The sequence below is a fragment of the Peromyscus maniculatus genome, chromosome 11 (assembly GCF_049852395.1).
Source record: "Peromyscus maniculatus bairdii isolate BWxNUB_F1_BW_parent chromosome 11, HU_Pman_BW_mat_3.1, whole genome shotgun sequence".
NCBI classification, from domain to species: domain Eukaryota; kingdom Metazoa; phylum Chordata; class Mammalia; order Rodentia; family Cricetidae; genus Peromyscus; species Peromyscus maniculatus.
The window spans coordinates 41,652,412-41,671,141 of record NC_134862.1 but is presented as its reverse complement, the minus strand read 5'-3'; the positions used below and the strand labels follow the sequence as shown (position 1 = coordinate 41,671,141).

At 53.2% G+C, this 18,730-nt stretch overlaps 1 protein-coding gene and 1 non-coding gene across 5 annotated transcripts in view; one reads left to right on the top strand and one right to left on the bottom strand.

Moving 5' to 3' along the window:
• The window catches only part of Cdk18 (cyclin dependent kinase 18), a 29,643-nt gene extending 25,386 nt beyond the window's left edge, over window positions 1-4,257 (top strand). For all 4 annotated transcript variants that reach the window (XM_076547365.1, XM_042258117.2, XM_006988816.4 and 1 more), the window contains exons 8-16: window positions 219-281; window positions 914-1,037; window positions 1,194-1,314; window positions 1,855-1,952; window positions 2,151-2,256; window positions 2,363-2,405; window positions 2,902-2,992; window positions 3,242-3,319; window positions 4,084-4,257. In XM_076547365.1, the coding sequence (XP_076403480.1) occupies window positions 219-281; window positions 914-1,037; window positions 1,194-1,314; window positions 1,855-1,952; window positions 2,151-2,256; window positions 2,363-2,405; window positions 2,902-2,992; window positions 3,242-3,319; window positions 4,084-4,118 (759 nt within the window). In that variant the 3' untranslated portion in view covers window positions 4,119-4,257. The remainder of the gene's footprint in view (window positions 1-218; window positions 282-913; window positions 1,038-1,193; window positions 1,315-1,854; window positions 1,953-2,150; window positions 2,257-2,362; window positions 2,406-2,901; window positions 2,993-3,241; window positions 3,320-4,083) is intronic.
• Window positions 4,258-18,208: 13,951 nt separating this feature from the next.
• LOC143267912 (U6 spliceosomal RNA) lies at window positions 18,209-18,315 on the bottom strand. The gene has a single exon (XR_013043573.1). It is a non-coding gene; the product is annotated as a U6 spliceosomal RNA (small nuclear RNA).
• Between the last annotated feature and the right edge of the window lie 415 nt (window positions 18,316-18,730).

Genomic DNA, 18,730 nt, shown 5'->3' with positions numbered 1-18,730 from the left:
AAGAAGAGGGAGAGCGGGACTGGGAGGGGTGGGGGGAGGGGAGGACCCGAGCCTCTGTTTGCCAGTTCAATTCCCATGCGGAAGTGGGCCAAGGGTTCAGAGCCGGGGCCTTGGGCCGCCAGCAGGCATGGACCCAGACTGAAGAGGGCTTCCTCTCAGCCTGAATCCAGACCACTGGCTAGGCAGGGGGCAAGACTGACCCTGACTGTCTGTTCCAGGACAGTGACCTGAAACAGTATCTAGACCACTGTGGAAACCTCATGAACATGCACAACGTCAAGGTGAGGGCCTCTGAGGTAGGGACCTCAGCATGGCCAGCCCAGGGCATCATCTGTCATCAGGCCCAGTGTGGGATGCTCCTCTTGGCACCAGCTGCTGAGGTTGCTCGGAGCCTCAAATACTGGAAGGGAGGGAAAGGCCACTCGGCTAGTCTAGAAGCCATCCTGAGCATCTCAGCCAAGAACGGACTTACCCTCCACTCCTGACTAGCTACTGATACAGATCCGTCTCTTAACTCTGAGTGCCAAGCATGCATGAGTTACCTGGGAGAGTGAAGGGAGGCTTCTGAGAAGCTAGGAGAATAAATGACCGGCTCTGTTGATTAATAACCAAGCACATACATCCCCACCTATGGGACCCCTACTCACTGTACTTTCGTACTTCACATCTGGATACCGCACCAGCCCCCTCACGCTCCCTGCCTCCTCTGCATACCTGGCCTCTGCCTCCATATGTGATTCCCCGGTGTGTACAGGTCCCAGGTGGCCTGCAGGGTGGGCAACGGAACCAGGGAAGCCTTCCTAGAGACTTGTGCTGATCCTCCATTCCTCTCCAGCCTGGGACCCCAGGTGCAGGGTCTCCCACGTGGGACCTCATCCTGCCACGCTTCTCGTTCCTCTTCTCTCGCCTCCAGATTTTCATGTTCCAGCTGCTCCGGGGTCTAGCCTACTGCCACCGCCGCAAGATCCTGCACCGAGACCTGAAGCCCCAGAACCTGCTCATCAATGATCGGGGCGAGCTGAAGCTGGCCGACTTTGGTGAGGCTGATGCGCCGGGTCAGGGGTCAGGGTTGGTAAGTGGGTCTCACCCCTGGGGTACACAACCTCCTCAGGATGTAGGGATTCTGCGGGGTGCCTGAATACCTGGTTCTTCGGGACCCTTTAGCAGAGGTTCAGTGACTTGTCTGTTCCTAGGCCTGGCCCGGGCCAAATCAGTGCCTACAAAGACGTATTCCAACGAGGTGGTAACCCTCTGGTACAGGCCCCCAGATGTGCTGCTGGGATCCACAGAGTACTCCACCCCCATTGACATGTGGTGAGTGGGCAGAGCAGCAGAGGGGTGTAGGATAGACTGTCCGCGCCTTTAGACTCTGCCCGGGAGGACCCTGACCTTGCTCAGAGCTCCACTTCTTCCTGCTGTGCTGCCGTTAGCAAATTAAGTCTGAAATGCATCAGGGTCTCCGAGCTTGTAGACCCCCTCATGCTGTACTTCTGAAATGCTTCCCCAGGGGTAGAGGTGGGAATTGCCAGAGGGTAGATGAGTCTTCCCCCCAGAACATCTTGGAAGAGACATGCTATTTTATTGTTAAAATCGACAAATGTATGGTTTGGTGTCAAATGAAAACCAACTCTACTTGAAAGCCAGCACAGAGTGTGAGAATATTCACCTGTCTTTCCGCCTAGCAGAATTAAGGGGACCCAGGGCTCACAGAGAGGAGAGTCTCACTGTAGTGGGAGTCTGGTTGGTTCTAGGAGCCTTTTTCAAGTCCCAGCTGTGACCTCTCAGGCTTGTGTTAGGGTGTCATTGGAGGGGTTGTTGTGCTTCCTGGCCTCACCGTTGCCCTTGCCTCCCCAGGGGCGTGGGCTGCATACTCTATGAGATGGCCACCGGGAAGCCCCTCTTCCCAGGCTCCACCGTCAAGGAGGAATTACACCTCATCTTCCGTCTCCTGGGTTAGTTTCCTTCTGTACCCTCCACCTGGCCACCAGGGGGCGCCAGAACCCTGTCCACCCAGGAGCATGGAGGACCGGGCAGGGTGGGGAACCAGCTAGCTCTGGCTACTCCTCTTTGCTGTCACCTTCAATGTTGCACCCTCGCCGTATTGGCCTCAGCCCTCCACTCATAACTTCCTACCGGTCCTGTGTCTCCAGGGACTCCTACAGAAGAGACGTGGCCGGGTGTGACGTCCCTCTCCGAGTTTCGAGCCTACAACTTCCCCCGGTACCTGCCGCAGCCGCTGCTCAGCCACGCTCCCAGGTAGTCCCTTGCCAGGCCCCTCGCTCCCCATTGTGGTCTCCCTCCCAGAGGTTCAGGTCCCCAGCCTGCCCCTGGCTGCGCCTGTGCCAGCGCCTCCTCCTTGCAGGTTGGATACGGACGGCATCAACCTCCTGACCAGCCTCCTCCTGGTGAGTTTCCTCCCATCCTCTCCGGGGAGAGACAACCAAAGACAGCCAGGCCGGTAGCTCAGACACCACCTGTGACTCCAAAGTCCGACGGGGACCCTAGTCTCTGGGCTTGGCCCCCAAGGCCTGGTTGGGCATTTCCTGAGGACAGAAGGATTATCAGTTCGTCCTTGAGAAGATGCTGGGGATACACCGAGATTATGGGGATGGCGCAGCGCCTCCCTGGGAGCAAGCCCAGGATAAAGGGTAGTTGACTGCGAATCCACTGGTGATGGTTGTCATGGCCTTGTCATGTATGCCCATCCCAAGAAGCAGTCACTCTCCCATGAAGTCCCATTTCGGGTTTTCTCTGGTGTCTGAACCCTGGTATCCTAACTGAGGCTGCCTGGTTTGGGTCAGGTGGGACCTTCTCCCACCTTGGCTCTCTAACTTAGCACGGGAGTCCCGTTTTCTAGAAGGCTCTCCTGCAGGACCCAAGAGCCTACCCTGTGCCTTTCAGTACGAATCCAAGAGTCGCATGTCAGCGGAGGCGGCCCTAAATCACCCCTACTTCCTGTCTCTGGGAGAGCGTGTACACCAGCTTGAAGACAGTGAGTGTCCCAGGGCTCAGGGCCGGCCAGAACTAGGGGAGGGGGCCGCGGACATGGGTGGGGCGATAGCAGAGGCTGGACCCTTGGATCCAGGGAAGTGGTCTCGGATACATGGCTTCCCCTCCACAGTTCTCATTTGGAGAACTGAGTCTGGACTAGAGGGTGCCTCGGCTCTGTGGATTTAGTGGAAGTGGGGTACAGGAGCGAGCAGTGTGGCTCCACCCAGCCCCCCCCCCTTCTCTTGCCCAGCCGCCTCCATCTTCTCCCTGAAAGAGATCCAGCTCCAAAAGGACCCAGGCTATCGTGGCCTGGCCTTCCAGCACCCAGGTAGGGCCACATGTTCTCCCTATACCCTTTGTTAGAAGTAGCCAAGTAGGCCACCTATTCCAAGAGGAGGGAGTGTGGGGGGGGGCGGGGACGACGCGACATGCTCCTTTAAGAAAGAGATGGGGCGGGCGGCAGTGGTGGCGCATGCCTTTAATCTCAGCACTCGGGAGGCAGAGCCAGGCAGATCTCTGTGAGTTCGAGGCCAGCCTGGGCTACCAAGTGAGTTCCAGGAAAGGCGCAAAGCTACACAGAGAAACCCTGTCTCGAAAAACAAAACAAAACAAACAAACAAAAAAAAAGAGATGGGCCCAGCAGTCTACCCTTGGGATGGGGAGTCAACACCCCACATACATACCTTATGGAAGGTTCCACCCCCACCCAGATGGAACACTGCCTTTTACAGAAGCCCTGGCAAGGGTGGGCCCTGTGCCTGGTGTGTTCTCGGTGAAGACCCTGAGCTCCTGGCCAGTCCGAACTTTGTCCTTAGCACAGCCAAGTGGCCTTGGACTGACCGTGGTTCCCATGCCTTGTCTCATACAATCTTTAAAACACCCTGTGGGGCTGGCACCCCAAATGTTCTCCGCTTCGGTAAACCGAGGCCCCTGGAAGTTAAGGCACGGTTCCACACAGCTCACCAGCAACAGAGACGAGACCTGGATCCCAGGGCCTGCCCTTGCTCACTGGATCGGAGCATGGGAAGGGCAAGTGCCCCTTTGATCCCCGTCCCCTTCCCCTGTTCCTTCCTGCCCCCCTCCATTCTCCAGGACGAGGGAAGAACCGGCGGCAGAGCATCTTCTGAGCTACGTCCACCCTGCTGCAACTCACGGGGCGAGAGGCCACACGGAACATGGATTCAGGAAGTATGGGGCCTGTGTGGCCATCCGAGGGCTGAGCAATGAACGCCTGTGGCCAGTCTGGAGGACCACTCGGCAGCCCTGGTGGTAGCGGTCGATTCCTTTCCTTGCTTGCCACACACCTCTGGGATGACCTCTACCTGGACACCGACCCCTTTGCCGTCCACTCTGGGATGGGGCATGAGCTACTTCCCCGGGAGGAAGGGAGAGCCAAGGAGGGACTTGGGACCCCTTCCCGGCGGAGGTGCGGGGGAATCTGGGGACCCTGGGCTTGCCTGGCTCATCAGCTCCACAGACCCCTCTCTTATCCTCTGGACACTCGCTTTACCTTCTTCTCCTCTGAGAACAAGGAAGAGTCCAGGAACAAGGCACTGGGGCCCTGGAATTGTGCCAGTGTGTGTGTGCAAAGCCCACCCAAAGGCAGACATCCCTAGAGCATCAAAAAAAAAAAAAAAAAAAAAAGTATGCCCTCTTGTCACCATCCCCAATATGCTATGGTCCCCTCCTTGCCAGGAGCCCTGTACCCTCTGGCTTGAACCAAGGCTAAAAAGCCCAGCATGCTGCCCACGTCCAGCTGCATCTGGAGGGCATCTGGGACTCCCAGTTGTACTCCTGCCGCCTCGGCCATTCCCCTGCCCATCCCCCAGTCTGGAAAGGGTTGCCTTAAGCAGGCAGGTGGTAGAGTGTACACTGTTCTCGGAGCCCTGACCTAGCACCTCTGTCCCTCCCTCCCCAAGCCACTCCCACACGCGGGTGTTATCGGCCCCGAGGTTGTCGATAAGTCGACCCCGTCTCAGGGTCCCGAGGCTGGCACCCAGATATGCAAGGTCGCCCTGACACTGGTACCAAGGTGGCTTTGACTCTTTGGGGCTGGTGCAGCCTCTCCCCCATCCCCCACCTCCTTCCTAGCCCTGTCCACCTGACCCTGGCACCAGCCTCCAGAAAGGCTGGTCCTGAGCGTAAGCGTGCTGGCATTACAGCCTAACCCGGAGAAGGCACACCCTTCCTCAGCACCCATCTCATCTTCCAGGGTCTCCCCAACACTTGGCTGAACTTGAAGGGCAAAGGCCAAGGGGAGGTCAAGCCCATGTTTCCTCCACGGGCCCCACACGCCCATCCCAACCCCTTGGAGCCTGGGTTCTCCCCAACCCCCCTCCCCCCACTGACTGTGAATGTCCTGTGACTCAGAGCAAAGACAGAGAATATATTTAATTCATGTTGTACAGAAAGCAGTGAGCAGTCTCATTCAGAAAAGGTGACTAATAGAACCATACCGAAGACAGAGGAGCTCAAGACCCGAGTGTCTGGGCTTGCCTATGCATACATACAGACCGGTGAAGAGAGTCTGGTCTGGGTACATCTCTGAACCTGCCCTGGGCTGGGGGGAGGGGGCATTTGGTACCAGGATTACCTTCCCTGCTACATTTGAGGCCATTTCAACTCTGGTAAAGCATCCCAAAGGTCATGGGTGAAGCAGAAAATGCATAGGTCTGGGCATCTGTGTTCTGTGTCCTGTCCTTGGCCCAGGGTGTGTCTATGAGGTGGGACCAGTGAGGAGAGCCCAGAGAGAACCCTGAGGAGGTCCATGGGGTCTGGCTTCCGTGGATCACTCTGCTTTGTCAACACCACTTGGCTTCTTGAGACAGAAGGGCACAGAGATAAAAAGAGAATTGGGCCAGGGGTAGTGATGTACACCTTTAACCCCAGGACTGAGGGAGGCAGGTGGGTCTGTGTGTGTGTGTGTGTGTGTGAGAGAGAGAGAGAGAGAGAGAGAGAGAGAGAGAGAGAGAGAGAGAGAGAGAGAGAGAGAGAGAGAGAGAGAGATGTGTGGTCAGTTGGTACTGAGGTAGTCACGGCCAGGGCAGTGGCAAGCTCAGCCCTTTCTAGTTCTCGAACCCAGTTCCTGCTGCTCTCAAATGCCTCCCTCAGATCTGGCCCTCCTTCTTGTCACACAGATCTTAAGTGCTGAGAACCCAGCTGTTTTCTAATCCACTGCTCAAATCTGCTCCAAGACCATGCAGGATGCCAAGCCCGAAGGCAGGCCTCCTGATCTTTCTGTGTCTTTGAACTTGAGGGGGCTCCTGCTTCCTCACCAAAGCCATGGAAGTTGGAGTAGGCCAGGACTTGGTCCTTGGCCCCACACCATTTCCCACAGTAGTCCCCGTCAGAGCATCAAAGTGCAGAACTTCTCGGACAATAATTAGTGCTTCCTATAAGGGAAAGGCCTTATCCAGGCTGAGATCCAGGGAGATGACGACTAGGACAGCCCATGCACGAAGCTGCCTTCCCTGTGCCCACCTCCAATGCTGGGGTCCATCTCACCGAATCTCCACCACAGCCTTCCTCCCTGATCCCACAAGCAAACACTGGAGTTCCCAGGGAGGAAGTGACTGGCCTCAGGTCACACAACAAATTAGAATCCCAAGTCTGTTAGGACCTGGGGGTGGGGCTCAGAGGCAGAGGCTTGCCTACCACGGACAAGGTCCCTGCGTTCCAGGGGTCCCCAAGTTCCAAACTCAGCACCAGGAAAAACAAAATCGGCGAAAAACGAATCCCAGAACTCCAGGTCTGTGCGCAGCCCAGCCCTCCTTGGTCTTTAAGGAGGAGAGAGAAAGGGATCATGTGAACAGCGAGACCCAGGAAGCAGGTAGGAGGAGGGCCCAGGAAGATGCAGCTTCCTGGAGCAGCAGCGCCGTGGAGGCCATCATTTATCTCCCTGTGGGCCCACCGTGAACAGAAGCCCCTGCGTCTTCCGGAGTCTTCCTATGCAGCTGTCCCTGTGCTGTGGCTGTGGTGGTGGAGATACAGGGAGGGGTGTCTGGGTCAGGGAACTTTCGCCCTAGGAAAGCCGATAATGCTGAGGGATGGGAGCTAGACCCTGCAGGTCAGGCTTATGCCAGGTTTGCATGTACCGGGAGAGATGCTGGCTCTGGAGAGGAGAGCTGGATACAGGAGCAAGGCAAGGCTGAGGGACCAGCCATGAGCGGCCAGGCCTGGTGGGCTCCAGGAGCCAGGGCTAGTGCCCTAGGGACCAGGCTCAGCCCCAGACCCTGGAGCCCTGTTTCCTGGGTATCCAGAAGTCGTTTCCTGATGATGTGCGGCTCTCCTAAACAGACGCCTTTCTGCTGGTGTCCCTGGTGAGTCATTGTCCCCTCTGGCATCACATTTACTGTCCTCGTTCCTGGGTCAGGAGCGCCCAGGGCCCCATCTGACCCCCCCCCCCCCCCCCGTGCCCACTTAACAGCTGCCGTCAGCCGCTCCCACTGATGGGACCTAGGGTTGGCTCTCCCCTGCCCCACTCTTCCAGGTACCACAGGCCTCTCCTTCGGAATCCATCCCTAGACCCTGTCAGCCTTCTAAACCAGCTCCTTGGGCGTGATGACTCCTCGCAGACTCATGTCTGTGAGACTCACGTCTCTACACCCACAGCCGCACAAAAGGCGGCCCCACAGGAAGGTTCTGGAAGATGCGGGGGCTTCTACACCTTGCTCTGAAGCCTGGAGCTGCAGGTCCGGCTGACGCCTGGCAAACCACCCTTGTTCACTGCTCTTGGCCTCTGTGGCCAGCCACCTGTCAGTACTGCTATGAGACCTGGTCCCCTTCATCAGTTCCTCGAAGTGTTTGGTTGGGCTGCTTGTGGTCCGTTTCTTTTCACCTTTGTTTGGACATTTGCTTCTGGTATGAGACTCCACGACACCCTCTGAGTCCTCTGTATGCAAAGCAAATCATCAGTATAGGCATTGGTCACAGCGTCCGTGCCCTGGCCCAGGCTGGGCACCAGGACAGTCACCAGGTGCAAGATACTCCTCCTGGATTCCGATAGCTCCGACCCGCAGGTCAAGCTGGCCTGTCTTCAGACAGATTTCTGTGCGCCAGGCGGTGTGCTTGGCTCTGGGGACAGAGCAGTTGGGCAAGCAGGGAAATGAGCTTTGCCCAGCTGGACACTGGCCAGAAGTCCAACGGGGGAAGATGGAGCAGCAGCAGCAGCAGCATATGTGAGGGCCGGCATGCTGGTGAGGTCAAAGGCCTCTGATGGGGGTGGGGGTAGGAACAGTAAGGGGGAAGCTGGGTGCACAGCCAGGGAGAATAGTCCAGCAAAAGTCCCGAAGAGCATGTGCTCCAGACTCACAGCAAGACACCCAGGCCGAAGCGGAACCAGCCCACCAGTGGCCAGAAGTCACTGTGCCCTGCTCTGTCAAGTGTCCCTACCTTCACCCGTCCCTCCCTTGGGTCCCCCGGGCCCACTGCCCCTCATCCATGTAAAAGGGCAGCGGGCCCTGTTCCTGTTCCAGCTGCGGTGACGCTGGCTGGTGGCACGCACCGCTGGCGGTCAGTGGCTCGCTCCAGATGAGTGTGCTGACCTTCCTCCGACGGACAGGCCAGCGTGCACTAGCACCGTGACGTGACGTGACGCCCCCAGCCACTTCCCTCCACCTCAGACGCTTGCTCTTGTCCCTCTGTGGCCGCCTTTCTCTCGAGCTCTGGGTTGCTAGGTCCCTACCCAGTAAGTGACTGTGGCACTCACAGCCTGACTCAGTTTCTTCTCCCGTTACTGTGATAAAATACGCGGACAGAGGGAACTCAAGGGAGAGACAGCTTCAGCTCACGGTTCACTGACACCGGCCGTCATGGCAGGAAGGCCAAGGCCACGGAGCTCGAAGCAGCTGGTCACGTGGCACCCGCACTCAGGAAGCAGAGGGATGAGTGCTTGTGTGCGACCCACTTCCTCTTTCTGAGACCGTCCAGCACCCAAGCCCACTTTTAGGGTGGTTTTCCCTCCTCCATTAACCTATCAGGCACTGCCAGGCATGCCGGAGGCTGAATAACCCATCACAGGTGTGCCTGGAGGCTTGTCTCCCATGCGGTTCTAGATCATGCCAGGCTGACACCACCTGCCACAAGCCTCCCCTTTGCCAAGCTGACACAGACACATCACTTAACTCATAACCTTCTATAATCTCATGAGTTTTATAATACAAAAAAACCCACCATTTAATTCAACTTCAAAAGCCCTCCAGTCTTTAATAATTTTAAGACCTTTTAAAAGTCTAAAGTTCAAGTCTCATCTGAGGCTCAAAGCAATCTCTCCCATGTGAGTTCTTATAAGAAATGTTACATATCTCTAACACATAATGGCACAGAGTCAGCATGTCTATCCAGAAAGAGAGGAACCCGGGCACAGCAAGGAATGATCGGAACAAATGCCCAAACCCAAACAACAACCACCAAATCCTGTAGCTCCATGTCTGGCACTTGGGGCTCCTAATGAAATCAACTGGACTCCTAAAGGGTTGGGTAGCCCTTCACCCCTCCATCTCTCTTGAGTCAGCCCAGCTCTACACATAGGTTTCCTCGGTGGACAGCCCACATTACACACATTTCCAGGAGCCTGTGATCTCCATAGCAACTCAGGCTTCACTTCACAGTTTCACACAGTCGACTAGCAGGAACTTTGACTCTGCCACACATCTCCTGGTCCTGGCTGCTCTCTGTAACAATGGAGCAAGATCCCACAGCTCCCCCAATCTTGTCCCTTGTGCGCAAGGGGCACAGTGAAGGAACTGCCGATGTGACCGTTCCATGATATGGTTAAGACTTTTATTGTAGATAAAAGGGGGGGGGGGATATCCAGAGGTATCTGGAGAAACCAGAGCAGAAAAGACGTAGACGGAACATGGCCAAGAGCTAGGGAAGTGGGAGAGAGTAGTGGAGATAGAGATAGCAAGAGATGGAGGCTAGAGCATAGTGAGAGAATAAGAGAGCAAGATAGATAGATAGATAGATAGATAGATAGATAGATAGATAGATAGATAGATAGATAGATAGATAGATAGATAGGTAGATAGGTAGATAGATAGAGATAGAGAGATAGATAGACAGACAGACAGATAGATAGACTAGCAAAAATAGAGACTAGCAAGGCTATAATGGCTCGGGGTAGAGAAGCCCGTGAGCTGGAGGGAGTTTAGGGTATGGGAGGAGGTGAGAAGGGCTGGGATGCTAACATGGACTTTGAAATGTGTGGCAGCCGCTTGTGATTCTGAGGGAACCTGGAGGTCAGCATGAGCATTGATATTCAGAAAGGTGCCACAGCCGCCACATGTCCCTTACACCAGGGGTAAGAGAAATGGCTCCTTTCGGCAGATGGGAACTGGTTTCACAAGTTTCTGAGAAATTTTGGCTTTTATCTAACTGCCAGAGATCCTCTGGTCCATCTTGAGCTCCTTTCTGGATATATGGAGTGCCTTTTGGAGTTTGCTCTGGAATTGGCACCTTTCATGCCTGCAAAAGCTGGACCATGTGGATAGTGCTACTAAGCTTGGCCATCAGCTCAGGATGGAAGCTCTGATGGGTGGGTGGGGTCTGCCCTCAGGACACCTTTCTTATTGTCCCAGTGCAGGACAGAAGGCTGCCCTGCAGTGGTGCTGACCTCGATGACAGCTGTTTCCCCAGTGCCTGACTGGAAGCTCTTCTTGAGATGTTCTCTGCCAAACAGATTGGTCCACTATCTTTTTTTAAGATTTATTTATTTATTATGTATACAGCATGTATGACTGCAGGCCAGAAGAGGGCACCAGATCTCATTGTAGATGGTTGTGAGCCACCATGTGGTTGCTGGGAATTGAACTCAGGACCTCTGGAAGAGCAGTCAGTGCCCTTAACCTCTGAGCCATCTCTCCAGCTCCTGGTCCACTATCTTTAAATTCAATTTCACCCACATTTTCATGACACAGGTAGAAAGACACCAGATTCTGGGTCCGAATATCGAATGACCCTCAGCTGTGCTGATACAGTCTTTGTCCCCTCAGAAACCGCAGGAGCCAGGACTCCATGGCCAGGGTTTCGGCGCCATTCATGCCTTCCAAGCTCCCACAAGAATGACCCATAAGCTCCGCTTCCTCCATGCTAGGGCCTTTTAGCTAAACTCCGAGGCTGTTCCACATTTCTCCCACAAACCAGTTCCAAAGGCCTAAGAACCACGTGGTCAGGCTGGTCACAGCAGTGATAATCAATCTTCTGTCCATTCCCATTCCCATGATAAGATACACACAAGCACACACCCCTGTCTCACACACAGTAGTAATAATAGTAATTAATAAGTACTTGTTTAAAGTACCCTAACAAAGGAAAATCAATGAAGAAAGGGTTTATTGCAGCTCATAGTTCAAGGACCAGTCCAACACAGCAGAAGTCACATCTCCTCCATCCACAGTCACAAAGCAGAGGGTGATGAAGGCTTTTGCTTGGCTGGCTATCTTCTTTTTATACAGCCCAAGTTACTTTTGGTCTGGGTCCTCACACCTCAAGTAATCTAATCCTAGGTGTGCCTGGAGGCTTGTCTTCCCGGGTGATTCCATCACAGGGCTTCTCAGCCTTCCTAATGCTGTGACCCTTTAATACAGTTCCTCATGTGGTGGTGACCCGCCCCCAACCATAAAACTATTTCATTGCCACTCCATAACTGTAACTTTGTTACTGTTATGAATCATAATGTAAACATCTCTGTTTTCTGATGGTCTTAAGCAACCCCTGTGGAAGGGTCAGTCAACTCCCAAAGGGGTCGCAACCCACTGGTTGAGAACCGCTGTCCTAGAGGGTATCAGTATGACAACACCAGCCATAGCAAATAATGTCACCCGCCTGGGTGCAGTGGCCCAGGTCACAGTGCCAACTACTTGACATGCAGAGGCAAAAGTCAGAGCCTGGACGACATAGAGCTTGTCTCTAAAATAAATAAATAGCCCTACCCAGGTTCTTCCCCAAAGAAGAAGCCAATAGCTACACCTCTCTATCCATCCCACCTCCACTCCTAAGAAGCCCCAAATGTATCAACCCTTTCAGCACCCATGTCCACTTCCCAGTGATGTCGGCCCATGACTTAGTAGGTGTGGGCTACACAGCTAGAGTCAGGCAGGAGGACACCTGCCCCTGCTCCCTGCTGGACCGGAAGCTCCACAGACAGCCCTCCTCTTCCCCCAGCATCTCCCTAGTTCCCTGATTCTCTGTCACCACTCCCAGATCCTGCCAGGCTGTCCTCAGTACCATGGGTAAATGTCACTCTGACTTAGCCCTGCCTATTCTCAAGAGCTCTGTCACCTGTGGCTTTGGGATGGGGTTTTTGCCTCTTCTTGTGAGGTTTCAGTCCTTGAGGGATGAGGAATTACCCATTAGTCATTATTTGACAAGTTCCTGGCCTGTATATAGCTCATTGATAGGATAATTGGTAAGCATGTGTAGAGCCCTGGGTTCCATTCCCCCACACCACATAAATAATACAATTAAATCACCAAAGAATTTCTTCTTTTGATGCAAAAGAAACTTTTGGTAAAGCCTGTATGTTCCTGTGTGGGCATGTCACATGACCGCTCTGTGCCTTCATTGCCTTCTCTGGGAAACAGCTAATGATGGCGCTCTTCACAAAGTCCTCACAAGGGCCGCGCACATGGAGACCTCCATGCAGCAGTGGCTTTGCTGCCTCCACTCTGCATGTCACTGCCCCCTCTTACACCGGGAACTCCAGCTTGCTCTCTTCCCAGGGGATCCCAGCCCAGGAATTAAAACCGGAAATCACGTTCATTTTTCTTTCATTCTTCACCCATGACATGATCTCAGGAAGAATGTGTTAAGTAGAATCTACTTAAAATAACTTGTGAGGGGCCTGGAGAGAGGACTCAGGGGTTAAGAGCACTGGCTGCTCTTCCAGAGGTCCTGAGTTCAATTCCCAGCACCCACATGGTGGCTCACAACCATCTGTAATGACATCTGGTGCCCTCTTCTGGCCTGCAGGGACACATGCAGGCAGAACACTGTATATGTAATAAATCTTTTTAAAAAATACCTTGTGAGGCTTCAAAAGATGACTTTAGAGATGAGCAGTGGTGGCTCATGCCTTTAATCCCATCACTGAGAAGGCAGAGGCACACAGATCTCTGTGAGTTTGAGGCCAGCCTGGTCTATAAGGCAAGTTCCAGGACAGCCAGGGCTACACAGAGAAACCTTGTCTCAAAAGACCAACCACCACCACCACCCACAACAACAACAACAAAACTAAAACAGAGATGACTCTATCTGAGTTCTTTAATTTAAATTTTATTTTATGTGTATGAGTGTTTTACCTGCACGTGTGTCTGTGCAGCACTTACATGTCAGGTGCTTGTGGAAGCCAGAAGAGGGCAATAGATCCCCTGGAACAAGAGCTGCCACGTAGGTAGGAGGAGAATAATAGAAGATGCATGGTGTAAAAGTGGGAAGGGGGATTCTGGGGGTGGGATGGTATAAGCCGGGAGGTGGGGAGAGGAAGTGGAGGGGGCACCCAAAACAAATCATGTATGAAAATGCCATGGGGGCTGGGGGTGGAGAGACGGCTCAGCAGTGAAGAGCACCAGCTGCTCTTCCAGAGGACCAAGGTTTGATTCCCAGCACCCACATGGCCGCTCCCAACTGTCTCTAACTCCAGTTCCTGGGGAATCTGATGCCCTCTTCTGGTCTCTGCAGGAACTGCATGCACATGTTCCACAGACATCCAGACATATGAAGCAAAAATAATAATCCTAAAAAAAAAGTGCCGTAAGAGCTTGAGAGGTGGCCCAGTCAGTAAGCTGCCTGTGGCATACGCCTGAAGACCTGAGTTGGGTTCTCCCACTCAGGTAAAAAGCCAGGATCAGCACTGGGTGGGGTGCACAGGACACCCACAACCACAGGCAGAATCTCATCCCTAGTTTATTGGCCAGCCAGTGTAGCCAATCACAGAGCTCCACATCCAGTGAGAGACCCTGCTTCAAAAAACAAGGTGAGAGCAATTGAGACAAAGGTGATGTTGATATCTGGTAAAGACACGTGTGCCATACACAAACAAATACCTGTACATACATACACCACACGCGCGCGCACACGAAAAGAATGTCATAAGGACATCTGTTACTTTGCATGCTAATTAAAAATTAAGTTAAAAGCTTTAAAGTGGGGCAGGCAATGTAGCTCAGCAGTAGAATACTTGTCTAGCATGTGCAAATCCCTGGGGTCGTGCCCAGTATAGGGATAGGTTGGCAAGCTATTCAAGACTGGGAGGGCGTTCTGAAGGCGCCTGGAGCCCATCTTCAGGAACCGAGGTTGTACGTTAGTGGTAGAGCACATGCTCGGCATGCATGAGTTCCATGCCCAGCACTTCCGGGACAATGAGGCATCTAGGGCCCATTTTCATGATAGAGATGGGAGCACTGAGTCCCAGCGCATGCAAGGGGCCTGACCAAGGCTCACTGGGATAGAGGTGCTGCAGAGGGGTAGGAAGGACATCCAGGCGAGAGGTGCAAAGGCTTGGAGAAGGTGGCCCCTTCCGGGTACGTGGGCCATGGATTAGTGAGACCGCAGAGCATGCAAAAGGGAGCAGGACAAGGCGCCTTGCTGAGGAGTGGGCACAGCCCCTTCCTGATGCTAACCGGCCAGCCAGCAGCATGTGCTGAAGCTCCCCAGAGCCTCTCTGTGACTAGGAACACCTGCGGGCATAGAGCGGGGAACAAGAAAACACAGTGAAGTCTAAAGAGGTTGAGCTCAAGGGAGTGGGGCCCCTGGGGGCGGGGCTTGGCAGAGCAGGTGGGTTCCCGTGTGGGGCCCCAGCATGCTGCTCGGAAAGGGGGGCCTGGCAGGGTAGGTGGGTTCCAACAGGTTCCCGGTATAGCAGATGCTTCCTGTTTATGGTAATCCATTTAGACTTTCAGACACCTTTGAGCCTGGAGGTGGAAGTCGCGTTCAGTTCAGGAGACTGGAAACACCTGCAGCGGCGGCTGCGGCGGCTACCGCGGGACAGTTGCAGTCTCCTGCAACAGCGGCTCCCCCTGTTTATGTCTGCTCAAGTCTGTGAAACGCAGATGCAACGCCCACTTGGAGCCGTGCTTGTCATTTCTGAAACAGTTGCTTTCTCCTTGATCGGACTAGAAGGAAAGATTTCTGTACTTATTTTTTAACTTCTAGTGTTTTAACACGCTGGGCTCAAAAAAAATTTTTCTAACACTCATGTTTCCGTAAAAATGATTCTGAGCAGGTGTTGGGGCACACACCTTTAATCCAGCATCGAGGCAGCAGAGGCAGGTGGATGTGTGTGAGCTCCGTAATTCTAGCATGTAGGAGGCGCAGGCCTGTTGCTGGCAGATCCAGACTGGCTGGGACTCTGGCCACTGGATTCCGTCAGCAATGGCAGGTGACTGAAGGTGGCCACTTGAGGATGTCTGCCTGAGGCAGGAAGAAAGAGCAGGTCTTTCTTCTCGCTCCTCCCTGGCAGCCTCCTGCTCTCATACACTCTGGCTTCAGGAATCCCAGAACCTCAGATTAATCCGTGGTCCTCAAAGGGCATTTAGTTGAAAGCCAACGGCTGGCTGCATCCTGAAGTCCTGGGAGGAGGGACTTGGAAAAGCACAAAAAGCTCCCCAGATATCCCTCCCCAGGCTCTGGAGACTGTCTTACTAGAGAAATCCTAGAAACTGTCTAACCAGCCAGGTGTGCCTGGCTGCCCTGTGTAGCAAATGGGAGAAGTTTAAGGAACAGGGTCAGGCCAGGCATGGTGCAGCACACTTTTGACCTCAGTACTCAAGAGGCTGAGGGATGGATCTCTATGAGTTCAAGGCCAGCCAAGGCTACATGGTGAGACTCTGTCTCAAAACGAAGGGGGGTGGGTGGGGGGTAGAATCAAACCAGAAGTGGACCTGGCTGCCTTCCTCAGGAACCTGTTGTGACCTGTCAGAGTGAGTGATGTCCCCCAAACTGTCCATCTTCTCACCAGTCCCCCAGTCTGCTTAAATGCCCTTATGGATGGAGCACTCCTGCCCTCAGAAGGTAGCCAGGCTGCACTGAGTAACCTGTGAGCCAATGCTTTTTGTCATGAACTCTCTTCCTTTGTTTACTTCAGACACATTTAAAGCTCCAGGAAAACAATACAAAACAAACAAATAAACACCCAAGGCTGGCAATATAGCTCAGTGGTTAAGGTCACTGGCTGCCCTTCCATAGGCTCCAGGTTCCATTCCTAGTACCTATGTGGCAGCTCTTGTTCCAGGGGATCGATTGCCCTCTTCTGGCTTCCACAAGCACCTGACATGTTAAGTGCTGCACAGACATACGTGCAGGTAAAACACTCATACACATAAAATAAAATTTAAATTAAAGAACTCAGATAGAGTCATCTCTGTTTTAGTTTTGTTGTTGTTGTTGTGGGTGGTGGTGGTGGTTGGTCTTTCGAGACAAGGTTTCTCTGTGTAGCCCTGGCTGTCCTGGAACTTGCCTTATAGACCAGGCTGGCCTAGAACTCACAGAGATCTGTGTGCCTCTGCCTTCTCAGAGATGGGATTAAAGGAGTGTGTCACTACTGCTCATCTCTAAAGTCATTTTTTGAAGCCTCACAAGGTATTTTTTAAAAAGATTTTATTTATTACATATACAGTATTCTGCCTGCATGTGTCCCTGCAGGCCAGAAGAGGGCACCAGATCTCATTACAGATGGTTGTGAGGCACCATGTAGGTGCTGGGAATTGAACTCAGGACCTCTGGAAGAGCAGCCAGTGCTCTTAACCCCTGAGCCCTCTCTCCAGGCCCCTCACAAGATTATTTTAAGTAGATTCTACTTAACACATTCTTCCTGAGATCGTGTCATGGGTGAAGAATGAAAGAAAAATGAACGTGATTTCCAGTTGTAATTCCTGGGCTGGGATCCCCTGGGAAGAGAGCAAGCTGGAGTTCCCGGTGTAAGGAGGGGGCAGTGACATGCAGAGTGGAGGCAGCAAAGCCACTGCTGCATGGAGGTCTCCGTGTGGGCCCTTGTGAGGAGTTTGTGAAGAGCGCCATCATTGGCTGTTTCCCAGAGAAGGCAATGAAGGCCCAGAGCGGTCATGTGACATGTCCACAGTGACCCAGCATTGGGGATAGGAGAGGGGTTTGAAGCTGTGGTGCCTTAAGTTTGCAACTCTGAACCCCGGAAGCTGGGACTAGTAGGTCCTCCTCAAAGGAACATACAGGCTTTACCAAAAGTTTCTTTTGCATCAAAAGAAGAAAGTCTTTGGCAATTTATTTGTATTATTTATGTGGTGTGGGGGAATGGAACCCAGGGCTCTACACATGCTTACCAATTATCCTATCAATGAGCTATATACAGGCCAGGAACTTGTCAAACAATGACTAATGGGTAATTCCTCATCCCTCAAGGACTGAAACCTCATGAGAAGAGGCAAAAACCCCATCCCAAAGCCACAGGCGACAGAGCTCTTAAGAATAGGCGGGGCTAAGTCAGAGTGACATTTACCCATGGTACTGAGGACAGCCTGGCAGGATCTGGGAGTGGTGATAGAGAATCAGGGGACTGGGGAGATGCTGGGGGAAGAGGAGGGCTGTCTGTGGAGCTTCCGGTCCAGCAGGGAGCAGGGGCAGGTGTCCTCCTGCCTGGCTCTAGCTGTGTAGCCCACACCTGCTAAGTCATGGGCCGACATCACTGGGAAGTGGACATGGGTGCTGAAAGAGTTGATACATTTGGGGCTTCTTAGGAGTGGAGGTGGGATGGATAGAGAGGTGTAGCTATTGGCTTCTTCTTTGGGGAAGAACCTGGGTTGGGCTAGTTATTTATTTTAGAGACAAGCTCTATGTTGTCCAGGCTCTGACTTTTGCCTCTGCATGTCAAGTAGTTGGCACTGTGACCTGGGCCACTGTTCCCAGGCGGGTGACATTATTTGCTATGGCTGGTGTTGTCATGCTGATACCCTCTAGGACAGCGGTTCTCAACCAGTGGGTTGTGACCCCTTTGGGAGTCGACTGACCCTTCCACAGGGGTTGCTTAAGACCATCAGAAAACACAGATGTTTACATTATGATTCAAAACAGTAACAAAATTACAGTTATGGAGTGGCAATGAAATAGTTTTATGGTTGGGGACGGGTCACCACTACATGAGGAACTGTATTAAAGCCTCCCCCTTCCAACCCTTCATGGGCCCCTTTCAGTTTCATGACATCTGCTTACACTCACTTCTACATAAATATGCACATAGAGAAAATTAGAAGAAAACACGGAACGCTTCGTGAGTCTGTGTGTCACCCTTGCATGGGGGCCATGTTAATCTTCTCCGTCTCATTCCATTTTCACTCCGTGTGCTGCCTAAGGGAGCGCTTTGGTGTCTCATGAGCTGTTCCCCCACCCCTCCAGCGCATCTCTAACTCCCCTCCACCAGGAAGCCCTCTGGTGTTACATCCTCCAGCAAGGGCCATGGGACTCGCCCACTGTGACAAAGGCCACCCAAATACACACCATTTAAACACAATTTAAAGATACAGCGTTGCTAGCCCTTGAATCCAGATGATCTCGAAATTCTGTATCTCGTGTGGTCTGCCCTGGTCCCCAGGGTTTCAGCGCCTGTTGGTGTTCTCTTGGACTGATCTACCTGTGCTGCAGAGGGCATGTGCTCTGCTTGGCTGTGCTCTTCCTCAGGAGAGCCTTTCCCCTGAGGACCAAGTAACTCCTTTTAAGTACTGAGGCATTTCATGCACAGTAGCCCAGTTTTGCTTCAAAACCTTTCCAAGGGCGG